At 36.9% G+C, this 13126-nt stretch overlaps 1 protein-coding gene across 2 annotated transcripts in view; it reads right to left on the minus strand.

Annotated features, from left to right (window-relative positions):
• The window catches only part of NALCN (sodium leak channel, non-selective), a 217427-nt gene that overhangs the window by 28331 nt on the left and 175970 nt on the right, over nucleotides 1-13126 (minus strand). For both annotated transcript variants that reach the window (XM_054400249.1, XM_054400241.1), the window contains 8 exons: nucleotides 11619-11692; nucleotides 7887-7988; nucleotides 7384-7453; nucleotides 5773-5864; nucleotides 5485-5607; nucleotides 2390-2446; nucleotides 1903-2023; nucleotides 1670-1801 (listed from right to left, as the gene is read on the minus strand). In XM_054400249.1, coding sequence (XP_054256224.1) covers nucleotides 1670-1801; nucleotides 1903-2023; nucleotides 2390-2446; nucleotides 5485-5607; nucleotides 5773-5864; nucleotides 7384-7453; nucleotides 7887-7988; nucleotides 11619-11692 — 771 coding nt within the window. The remainder of the gene's footprint in view (nucleotides 1-1669; nucleotides 1802-1902; nucleotides 2024-2389; nucleotides 2447-5484; nucleotides 5608-5772; nucleotides 5865-7383; nucleotides 7454-7886; nucleotides 7989-11618; nucleotides 11693-13126) is intronic.

Consider the following 13126-nt stretch of genomic DNA (forward strand, 5'->3'; position numbering starts at 1 on the left):
ATTAGACTTACAATATGTTATTTGACATAGACATAGCACAGATCAATAAGCACTTATTTTCTGTAAAATTAAATGAAAGACTAAGGAAACCCCCCCCTGATTTGGATCTCCTGTGCCCTGGCTGATTGTCCTAATAGGCATTACCTTCAGCGTCTGCCCCTTTGACTCAAAAATCTATTTCTCTCTTTTTAGTAGATGGAACAGTTTCAAAAGAAAAAATAAAATTGGCTGATTCAGAGCAGGAACATGAACTATATTCTTGGAACAGGAAGCATCACCTAACTTCTCATTTTAGGGATTCTATCCTGAAACAGATATGCTTACCTGGAAGGTCTGTTAACAGTTTTCTTGCCAGTTTTTCCTATTACTTTGTTATAGGCATAAGTAGTTTTGTCAGTGTGTGGCTTTATTGTGCCAATATTATGCAGTCAAAGTGTTTTCAAAGAGCATAGCTGTGTCTTGTAGCCTGAACAAACTCTGACAGATGGTTACTGATTATGCAGTTAATTGCTTCTTATTTTTAAAGGATTTATAAAGCTAATGTCATTATAGGGGGACAGAAGTGAGAGTGTTGGTAAGAGGTAAGTGCACAAAAAATGGAGGATCAAGCTGATATCACCCATATGATTTAAAATACAATACCATTTTTTAAAACCAGCAGTGTTAAAAGACAGTTTCCTCATCAAAACAAAAAGATCTGCCAGTGCTTCTGACCTCTCAAAGGCACATTCAAATTTCCAAGCTACACCACCCACATTTTCCTTCAGACAAGCAGAGGGATATAGAGGGATTTCACATACTGACTAAGCATGTTATAGGAGGAGTTTTAAGTATGCATATTTTTTTTAATTGCAATAATGGAATCTTTGATACAAATTGACCATGACAAATTTTATGCAGCATATCTGTCTGGTGGATTAATCTCTGAAAGATTTAATCTAAATCCATCAAATCTTAGTAATTTCTTCAGTTAGAAAGCATTTCATACTGTATTATACTGAGCACTGGTTTTGATACATTCTTTGGTGTTTATTGTCACATGTGAAGAGGAAATGGATCTTCTTCTCTTGTATTTGAATGGAATGAAAGAAATTTCAGGGAACATAGAAGACAGTAGAATAATTTTTTTCCCCGAGAACCACTACTGATAGGTATGGAATATCAAATGATGCTTCTTTGCTTCCTTTCTGCTATGGCAGCATCAGCAACAAGGATGTGCTCTTCTGCCAAATGGCAGAGGCTTTTGAAAAAGCAGGAGAACTGTCAAGAGGGAAGGAAGCAATGAATAGCTAAGCAATAGATAAAATATAGGTTCTGCATAAAAATGCTGAAGCAAGGTCAGAGATCTTGAGCTTACTTTAGAATGAAATCAGGTCTTATACTTAAAACATATCAACAAATAAAGAATTAAAAAAGGCCATACAACAGTAGTACACTAAATTGCCAGGTGCTTATCATGAAAGTGTGTTTTTAGATTTCTAAACAAGTATTTGTACATATAACTAATAGAACTGCACATGAAAACAGTTACGTTTGTACACATACTACACTATTGCATTTGCACCAGGTTGCAGAGCCAATTTTTTTTTACTGCTACCAAACATTTATATATACAAATATATAAAAATTAAGAATGCTACAAAACCCTCCTATAAATATAAAAACTTACAAGATATATAAATATGTCCATAACTCCTCCAAAGTCCCTAATGACAGCTGTTGGTGTAAAAAACAAGCCATCTGCCATAATCTTCAGATTAAGCTCAATGCTCATGAATATTACAAAAACATATTCAGCAATCTGAAAATCAAAGTAGAGAACAGTCATAATTTAGGAAAAGGCAGTGGAGAAAAACAATGTGATGGTGCTTCATTAACTGTAAAATGATTCAGTGACAGTACCTGTAGTGTTGGAGCATGCATAACTCTTCTAAAGGGGGATTCAAACATCATGGAAATGCAGGAGCATATAGTAACAATGATCATGACCCAGTCCAAGTAAGTAACCAAACCCAGCAAGTCACTGTGAACAATACATAAAGATAACCATTACAGAAATGCCAAGAGTGCTGCCAGTCATATTGTGCCTATGTCACAATTAAGTGCTTTCCTATGAAAAATAAATTAAGCTGAGGAGTGTCAAAGATTTCAATATTTCAGAAATGTGTAGTAAAAGTAGGGAACATGCAAGTAAAGAAAAAAAGTCTGATAAAAAATCCTCTTCATATTCATCCTCCTCCCCTGACAACCCCATGGAAAGAAAAAGCTTTGTTGGGAAAAGAAAGAAGTACATATGTGCATGCACACTACACACACACATGCATGCGTGCGCTCCACACTTTTACTGCAGGCTTACGTGACCAGGCAAAGTTACTTTTGCAGTGCTTACTAAAGCTGATGGTATTTGGTATTTTTCACAGCTCCAGTAACAGGATCTGTTTTAGAACTATAAAAAGAAGAAAAGATACAGTCATTTACATTTTATTTTAGTCAGCATTATAATTATACGATGCATTCAATACCTCAAATAAATTTATATCCAAAATCAAGGCTACATTTTATTTTGGCTTAATTTTAAATATCGGTATAAATTTCATTTAGTTCTATGTAATTTTAGTCATATTATCAACACACCTAGTATCACTTTAATTCATGGCCTACCTGTAATTCCTCCAATGATTCCTTATACTGTTAGTTTTTTTGGATCTTGCTTCTGTAAGCAAGGACTTCATTTGGTACTTCACCTGGGGACAGGGTGGGGACACCCTGCTACTGAATTTTATGTTCCAAAAGCTCAGGAGCAATTTCCTTTTATCTCAAAACCTCTTGGACAATTTCCTCAGTTGGCACACACAAAAAATATTCCACAAGCCCTAGTTCTTTTATTACTTTTTCAATCATTTTCTGATGAATGTTTCTAGATTCCCTGTATCTTAACTCTCATATGAAATTGCTGCATTTCACCTATCACATCCAAACACCCATCAGGCAGACAGAGAGAACGAGAACCACTCTGTAAGTAATAAGCACATATCTAAGTGACATGAGTTAAGTTCTTGCTCCAGTGATTATTTAGCCTTTTTATACAAAGCAGAATGGCTTCAGCAGTAGAAGCTACAACAATCTTATCCAAGAAGCCTCCCCTGAACCAGTGGTTAGGGGCATTTTTTACTTATCTTTCAAATCCTTGCAGCAAATGAGGCAGGATCTGCACTGAGGTATCCTATATACTGTATGAGGGCCCTAGTCATTGGGATGTGAGAGTTGGGCAGGGAGAAACTTAATGAAATTCAACAAGGGCAAGTGTAGAGTTTGGCACCTGGGAAAGAACAGCCCCATGTATCAGCACAGACTGGGGACTGACCTGTTTGAGAACAGTGAAGGGGAAAAGGACCTGGGAATCCTAGTGGATGGAAGGTTGACCATGAGCCTGCAATGTGCTCTTGTGGCCAAGAAGGCCAGTGGTATCCTGGGTTGTATTAGAAGGGGTGTGGTTAGTAGGTCAAGAGAGGTTCTCCTTCCCCTCTTCTCTGCCCTGGTGAGGCTGTATCTGGAATATTGTGTCCAGTTCTGGGCCTTGCAGTTCAAGAAGGACAGGGAACTGCTTGAGAGAGTCCAGTGCAGAGCCAGGAAAATGATTAAGGGAATGGAATATCTTCCTTATGAAGACAGACTGAGGGAACTGGGTCTCTTCAGCTTGGAGAGGAGGAGACTGAGGGTTGACCTAATCAATGTTTATAAATATGTAAAGGGTGAGTGCTAAAAGGGTGGAGTCAGGCTCTTCTCAGTGATGCCCAATGACAGGACAAGGGGCAATGGGTGGAAGTTGAGGCATAGGAAGTTCCATGGAAACAGAAGGAAAAATTTTTTCACTGTGAGGGTGATGGAACACTGGAACTGGCTGCCCAGGGGGTTGTGGAGTCTCCCTCCCTGGAGATATTCAAAACTTGCCTGGATGCATTCCTGTTCCACACTAGGTGATCCTGCTCTGGCAGGGAGGTTGGACTAGATGATGTTTCGAGGTCCCTTCCAACGTCCAACATTCTGTGATTCTGTGAAACTAGCATCACTGAGCTTAAAGTGAAAAACGGACTGACCTGTTTAAGGCATAACCACCACACAGATTTCATGGCTATGAGTTACTGGAATGCAAGATGCACACAAGGAGAACAAGAGGAATCTTCCACAGGCCAGGCTCACACGCTTACACGAATCGGTATACAGAATATACTAGGTTTGGTGCCTTCCCACTGAACCCACTTTTTCTCAAGCTCATACCTCTTCCTGACATTGTATACAGTGGCATTCCTCAGCATTTTTTAGTGGAAGAAAATATGTATGCTACCAGTTAAAAAAAGATATCCAGAATATCTTACTTGGCAAGCTGGATGGAACAGAATTTAAATAAAATTTAAAAATGACTGTTTAATGAAATCAGTTTACTCTTACAATTGCAAACATTTTAATTAAACTGTTGGTAATATCAAAATCCTGTGAGCCTCAGGTACTCCACAAAGCTAAAAGGCACTGACATGTATTCGATAGATGGACTGGAATACATGTTCATGTGGTTTTTGTTGTGCTGTTTTAATTTAGCAGCTGCTTCATGATCTAGCGAATCACAATCAGGCTAGCAGTTGCATAGGAAAGTAGGTGCCTAATTCAAGGATGTGCTTCTGTAATACTAGTAGAACACTTAAATATGGCTATTGTAAACCTGAGTATCTAACCTTCCTGCTGCTGTATTTAGAAGTAATTTGTTAAAAGGCATAGTGAAAATCTGAAAACAGGTCTTCCAAGTATCAAGCTCACAGCCCTGAGCTATCTTGTGTCTAATGATGTTGGTTTGCAAGGTGACTTGCATTAACCCTCCAAAATTAGAGTGCTTGCTATAGACAGAGCTATAAGATGATTTTACATCAAGCTGCTTTTAAGTAGATCTATATCTACTACACTTGCATACACCTCTAGTTTATTTACTGAGTCTTCCTGGTTTTCACTTGGTCTCAGTTTTTCCCTTTAAATGTCCCACAGCTGAACACTTCCCCATCCCATTCTGGGTCTCTAATTATGGGATAAGGAGTCTTTGTATTACCACCTATGCTCAATCTTTGAGTAACAGTTGGAGTATAAAGACTTTCTCCCCTATGACAAAGAATAGGAAAGGAATAGCAATCTGATTCCCCAAGGACTAAATATAGGTGTAAAAAACATGACCCTCTCCTCTCAGTTTATGCCTGTGGTTTCACCACAGTCTTCTCCCATGTCAGCAGGTTAGAATGCTCAAACATGGCGGCCCTTACACAGCTTTTTAGTGCTTCCTTTCTTCCTACAGCACAACTAAGCAGCTGACTGCCAGCTTGTAGGATGACCACATTATACTCAGTTGTCATTTAAAAATAAAGGATAAACCTAGATTTCTGAGGTCATGAAAGCAATTGGTACCAATTGTTGGTACCAATTGTTGATATGGAATAAACTTACGCATTGAAGCGCGCTCGTACCACAACTCGGCAGAAATTCCTGAATCTGTGCTCACGACCAACTATGAAAAGTGGCTTATCAAAATATGGATGATTCTCTCGCAGCTCCTCTTCCTGGACTTTTCTTTTAAAAGACAGAATGTAAATTATTAAGTGATGTGCATTATACCTGGGAAAAATATCCCTTATGTTGTGTTCTTTTTTCATCATGACTCTCGACACTTTTTACTCCATAAAGATAATACTCAATACAAAAATGTCTATGCTCAGACTTTTGATTTTTAAATACCTTTTCATTTCAGCTTGTTCTTTTTTTTCTTGGATCATCTTTATCTCACTGTCTTCTCTCTGTGCATTTCTGTATCTCACTGTATTGGAGTGCTAGAAGCAAAATGATTCCTTTTAAATGAGGTCTGCAGGTTGTTGTTTTATAATGTTTCAGATGAAAGCAAGATACGATATAGAAAGACACAAATGAAAAATCTTTTACTTGCAAATGCGCAACACATCAAGCATATTGTACTTTATTTTGTACCTATGGGATTTCAAGGTTAATTTCACTTTTGATGTAATCTATGAAGTCCTATCCAACGCAACTTTTAACAGCAAAGGTCCTGCACGCTCAGCCGATCTGTCTGAACTGGAATGAATAGCATCCAATTTACTATGGGCAAATACTGGGAAAGAAAAGGCTTTAGACACCCTTTCAACTTCTCTACCCAGCTGCATGTGTTGTCAGACGGTGAGTTGTGCAGAACATACAGGTAGTGACTGCCAAGCACAGGGAGCAGGGAGTGGAAAGGAGGACACTGTCTGAGCTCATCCAATGGAGGATACAGTCAGTTCTACTATTCAGAGTTAAGTGAGTTTTTGGAGTGGTCCTGGAGGGATAATTCTATTGGACACAAGCAAAGCCCCATATGCTTTAAAAGACAGTTACCTACAGTTTCCACCACAATGAAGGGTAGTGACCAGTGATAAGAGATAATGGGCACAAACCTGAATATAGGAGATTTTACCTAAATATGAGGAGGAACTTCTAAATATGAGGAGGAACTTCTTTACTTTGAGGGTGGTAGAGCACTGTAAAAGGATGCCCAGAGAAGTTTTTGGAGTTTCCATCTCTGGACCCACCTGGATTCCCACCTGGTTCCTGTGCAGCAGGTGAGCCTGCTGTGGCAGAGGAGTTGGACTAGATGATGTCCAGAGGTCCCTTAAAACCCCTATCATTCTGTGGTCTATGATATGTGATTAATTACTTCTCATGCAGTCATTTTTAAGTATAAAGCATAGTCTGGAAATGAAGGGAAATAATATTGTCCCATGAATTTTCCTAGTCACAGAGATCCATAAAATACTAAGAATTTCAGAAGTGAAAATGCACTTAACTGTATGAAACTGTACCACAATGAAGTCTATGATGACTGTTATCCCTTTTAGTCTTTTTTTTCTTTTTCCTGACAGTTCTGCTGCCCAGTGAGATTTTTAATGAACTGCTGACGTTTGAAAAATATTGTTAAACTCCCATCAGAAATTTTGAAGTGCTGTTTTTTTTTGAAGTGCTGTTTTGCCAGCTTGAGTGATTTGTGTAATTCCAGACTTTAAGGTATTTAAGGTATCCTGGGTAGCAATTGTTGTGTTCTTAATGTAGTGTCTACAGCTTCAGTGAATCTATCATAGTAAGTGTTTTAAAACCAGTAAGTCTGCAAGTGAAATAACCATGTAAATTACTTTGAGGATAATTCTAATGCAGTTAGAGTTTTATGATTTTCTTGCAAGATTTAAAAAGACAAATCACAAACAAGATCATATATAGAAGTTAGTCTTGCACAAACATTTACTATGTAGTACATATTTCTTATATTCTCAAATTGAAACCATCTTTTCGATGAGGACTTACATCTTGAGTCAACGTTTCAAGAGATTTTCCTCTGCTGATTCGCTGGCTGTTGGAACCATGTCTCAGTGACCTGAAACAACCATAATCAATTTAACGATACATCTCAAGATGAAATTTTGACCTTTATAGGATAGCCATTATAAAGCCACCTTCAGTCACTCAAGTATCTCAAATTCTTATCATTTTTCTCTTGCCAGCATCAGAAGCTCATATGTCCTTCAACTGTTTTCAGTCTGGTCTAACATAAGACAAGTTCTTTCTTTCTGATCTTCAAATCAATAGCTTTGTAGTCAGTGAAAGAAATGACATTTGAAATAAAAAGGCATTTTCCCCATTAATATAGCACAATGAATTTCATTATGCTTACAACAAAGAATGTAGAATTTAGTTCTTTGTACAAGTAAGCAATCTCAGTTTTTCATGTTGGCTATTGATCAAATGTAATTCTTTTTGTCACCTTTATTTAAAAATGTTTTAAAGTCATCCTTTCTGTCCATGTTTACCTGCGTTCTTGTCGTATATGATGCTGGACACTAAGTATTGATCTTTCCTTTGCTGGCTGCCCCTCAAAGGATCCACTCAGCATGCGTTGTCTAGTGCAGGCCCTGAGAAGAAATATAGTGATGATGATACAGAGTTTTAAGTATAAATTATAATTTCTGAGGTACCTTGTTCAGACAAGTCATCTTGGCTTTCTAGGAAGCAAGTGCACAACTTAACAGACAATTACAATGAAAAAGCAATGGACTTTCCATGAAAATATATTTCCAATGCTGTGGTCCCCACTCTGCAACATAACCAGTCATCTGATGAACCTTCTCCACGTCTTTGATATTATTTCAGTTTGCTGTAGATTGTAGGGTATCTCAAGACTTCACTGAGTGTGAAAATCATCAAGCAATGCACTAACCAGCAGTAAAACCAGTTTCTCAACAGTAAAGAAGGGAACATTAAAAGTACAGTTGCCATTCTAGTATCATCGCCGCCAATCACACCAGAAATGTAAAAAAACCCATTGTGCTATGTTTGTTAGAGAAGGCATTAGGTTACACTGTAGGGAACTGAAGCATCACGCCACTTAAGAAAATTACTGTATATCTTATGAAATACATCTCAGACAAATCATCAATATTTTAATCCAATGGCTCATAAGCATTATATTATGGAGGATGATATGACACAACACTGTCAGAAGACAATAGCGGTATCACCTGAATACCTGGGCACTTTCCTTGAAAAAAAAAACAAACAAGAAAGAAACAGATGAAAAACGTTTCATAAAAATAGATTCTATGTAACTCCATTAAAATGACAATCCAGTTTTTCCTCAGCAGAGACAATGGAAAGTTCTGGGGTCTGACTTCCTTATAGAGGCTCCTTGCTGTGACAAAAAAAACCCGTAATACATCTCTTTTTCTCTGTAAATATAAATTATTGTGCTCTGCTTTCAACACCTATAAATTATTTTCTTGACATCAAAAAGCGGCTTGCACACTTTTTCTGTTCTTGTACACAGGTTACTTGAATATCAAGATACATAAACTCTTAATGTCCGTAACGAAAGAGAATATCAAATGTTCAATCAATAAATTATCTGCCTAATGAACAAAATTACTTATTTGATTATTACTTATACTATACAGAATGGGCATTCATAAAGGGTAACATCTGTAGAATGATTGTTAATATTGTCTATGATCTCTGCCTAAGTTAGATTACTAAATCCATGTTTAGAATTTATATGCACTACCTCATTCTCAATAACTCTGGAAGCCCTGCAGCTCCTGCTAAAGTCAACAGAGAACTAATGAAATGTCAAATGTACAACAATGTGGATATATCAGAATTTTTTATTAAGTGACAGCAAAGAAACTTTATATTTTCAGAGACAAAGATGCTGTGCGGAAAAGGCCATGGCTACTTTTGATTCTCTCTCTCCTGGCATTTTCCATTTGATGGGAATTAGTTCCTTAATCTTCCATGTATTAACTCTTAGTAAAAGACGTGCTAGACAGTTCTTAGCTGTTTATAGACACCTAGAGTTGTAAATCTGGGGTCTTTTGAAAAAGAGGGCACATGCCATGAAGTTTTCAGAACTGCATAATTGTCCATTTCAAAGTCTACAATAGGATTTGTTTTCTTATTGTAGACACCTGCACTTATGTGCTGTCTCTCAGTGGCTCTATATGTGGGCCATGTGTACTGACTTCCCTCATAATCAAGGGAGATGTAGGACTCAATTAAATTGGTTGTACAGAGGTGGCCAGTGCCATCTATCATGCCTTGGAGTATTTTGCCTTACTTCCAGTACAATATAGGTCCTCTAGAAATTTCTGTATTGCCTGCCATTCTCAAAAGGATGTTTTGGACATACTTTACTACATGTCCATATGTGGACAAGAGCACTGAATACTCAATCAATTAATTGAATTAATGATGTTTGGAAGCTATTCAATTAATCATAAAGTGCGCATCTAAAGCCAAAGCAGTTCATTAAAGATCTCACTGGGCTCATCTGCCTGTATCAATTAGACCTCTGTTCATTAGATGGTCACTTAGCTCACAGGAAGATCTGGTAGTCTGGATGCGAATCCCACACCAGGGACAATCACTGCACCACAGTTTTAAAAATGTAGTGGTTTGCAAATTGAAGTTAAGCAAGCAAACAAATAAATAAGTATTCAATGATTTGGTACATCTTCATGTAACTTTAACAGGTCAAAATGTTTTGAGCTTTCTTTGAATAATGTTGGAAAATTTGCCTCTTTTTTTTATTAGCTAAAATTGTCCTTTTCACCTTCCTACACCACCTCTGTGAAGTTTTAGAGAGGTTCGTGTTCACTTGTGGAGGAATGAGGAAGATTGGAGATCTGCGTGTTCCCCCTGTGGTATAATAAAACATGCCAAATAAACTTACATGTGTGTAACACTAGAGATGTAAATAACATTTCACAGTTGTAACATAACATAGAATATCATTATAAATGTTTTACTGAAACATCGCCGTGAAGCCTGTATCTAAAACCACAATTTAAAAAGTTTTTTTGATTAGGACAAAGAGATTTGTATTTATCTATCTGTTAACACCAATACCTGTAAAATCAAGCTATATTCACGAAACTGAAAGAAGTGCTTACAAATAGAGCTCTAAATTTTTTAAAAATTGAATACTTATGGTCTTGTAGTTACAATTCTCGATCTTGACAAAGAATATTCATTTGAATTAGTAATTGTTCATGTTTTCATTACCATGGGTTTAAAGACAGATAGTTTCACATTAAGTTCTATCATTCTCCCTGTGCTGTATTCCCATAGAGTATTAAAAAGAACTAGAGTTGTAATATTTCTCACATGACATGTAATTACTAGGCAGTTTTCAAGCAACTTTGTAATTCAGACATCACACTGAATTCCTAGTGCAGCACTCCTCATAAAACAGTGCCCTACTTAATCTGAACCCAGAGGTGTCCTTCTCAGATCAATTATTTCCATTCATATTTACCTGGGACCACTCATTCACAATAATCTGGAGTTGTACCTACTTTGGTGAGAATGTAAATATAAAAAAGAGAATGATCTATAAATTGTGGCCATTGTTAACATACTTTGTTTCAGTGACAAGCATTCTAACGTATAACCAATAGTGGCATGAAAAACTGCAGGATGGGGTTATCCATATGATAACTCTAGAAATGGGTATTAGAGACTTGGGTTTGCATTATTTACTTATCGTGGTGAGGACTTATTTGATACAGAATACCAAAAAGAAAGATCACAATTAACACTTTTAGGGAATCCTTCCACTGAAGTCACAGTTCTGAAATGTTCTTGATTGTACATTTCCTACTTTGGATTATGATTAGGTGTAGCCTATGCTTTATAGTGTGCAGCCCCCACAAATATTTATGTGTGTATATACACAAGAACTAGGCCAGAATTCTTTAGGCAAAATAATATTTCTTATGAAAAAACATTTTTTGGTTAATTTAGAAGGAAGAATGAAAAGAGCTGAAACATGATCTTTCTGCAAGACACAGAATCCAAATACACACTGAAGAGAAAGAATATAAGGGAAAAGAACAAGTTAAAATTGTATTATGTATAATGAAGTCAACAGACATCCTACAAAAGGATACACTATCATTAATATTATACATACAGTAACATTCATGAAAAACAAGGTCTTGAGAAATCAGATGACAGTCAAACAATCTCAAATCACTGCTAGGTCTTACCTTAGAATTTTATTGATTGCTGTCTCTTTTTCCAGAAGATTTCTTGCTCTGATGCTGAAAACACATTTACGGAGCTACAAAATGAAGAAAAAGAGAGTGCATTTTTAATTGATGTGAAATACAACATGTTTATGTGGTGGACTAATGGAACATTATGATGCTGAGTGTATGTAAAGTTAAACATCTAACGTTCTCTATCATAAAGCCATTTTTCACAATCTGTAGCATAGGTGTTCTCTTCGGGAAAAGGATGGTGGAAAAGATCAAAATGGTCACATAGAGCATATTCTTTGAGACATGTCTAAGATCCCAGCCTGGTCTTGCAGCTTTTCTCTTTACTGTCCCAATCCCGAGCTAATGCTGGGTAGAAAGAAGCAGCTAGTTTTGTTGACGAGCATGAATGTAATTCCCTTTATTACAGATTTCTTTTCTTTTCTGGCTCTCTTATCTTTAGTTCTTGCTACTACTCCCCTTCAGATTTTGACTAGGCTGTATCATACTCCGGATGATACAAGAAGAGCCAGCTAACAAAGTTTAGATGTACGATTTTAGTCCCTAGAGCTAGGTGAGATGAAAATAGGCCCCCTTTTTTTTCCTTCCCTAATGTAAGAGGGACAAAATGCGGTGAGCAAAATGTCCTTGTGCTTGCCTCTGGTCATGAACAGTGTTATAGGCATATCCTTGTGAATAAGACTTCCTGATCATTAAATGAAAGCACTGAGATACATGAAAAAATAAGCATTTAATTCCCAAACAAGTGATTAATAAACATTTCAAATCAAGGAACTTATCACAGCTGAAGAATTTAGCTGAAGCATTGAATTTGTGATGAACAGAAAGCTTCTGGCACCTAGCAAGACTTAACTCTGCCAACTGTTTGGGAGATTGTTTCTTGAAACAAATGGGTGAGAGAGATTTGGGAGCTCCTAGCAATGTGTGCCCTGCTTTTAACTGATCTGAAATGGAATCTCTAATCACATTACTTTAAAATATTTATTATAACTGTTGGATTTATTTAACTGCTTGGTGTCTGAGCTATGGATGTGAGTAATAGATTTCTAAGACACTACCTCAGATTCAGAGTCATTCTACAAATAATTTTGCAAGAACACCTCTCACGACTCAGAGTGACTCTGATTCACAGTAAGATCTCTTTGGAGATAGAAAGAAGCCTAGAAAATAACTTAGAACTTGCCGATTATACAGACTATCATTAAAATGGCTACTGCTTTTTAAGCCACACCTGTAACAACAGCAAGCTATAACCTCTTTTCCAATCCCTGCTTTTTTAAGTGGGGCACCTTTAACTTTTTCCAAGTCCCAACACATCTCTCTACAGCTTACAGAAGTAAGGAAGAGATTATTTGAAGACACCATTATTTTGTTATTCTGCGCGTTCCTTAAAAAAAATTACAACTTGAAAACTGAAGTATGTGACACTTCAGAATGTAGCTTTGATAATAAGGTATTGAAATTTCTGTTAAGATTTACAAAATAGTAAGGGGATT

The sequence above is a fragment of the Indicator indicator genome, chromosome 1 (assembly GCF_027791375.1).
Source record: "Indicator indicator isolate 239-I01 chromosome 1, UM_Iind_1.1, whole genome shotgun sequence".
In the NCBI taxonomy this organism is placed as follows: Eukaryota; Metazoa; Chordata; class Aves; order Piciformes; family Indicatoridae; genus Indicator; species Indicator indicator.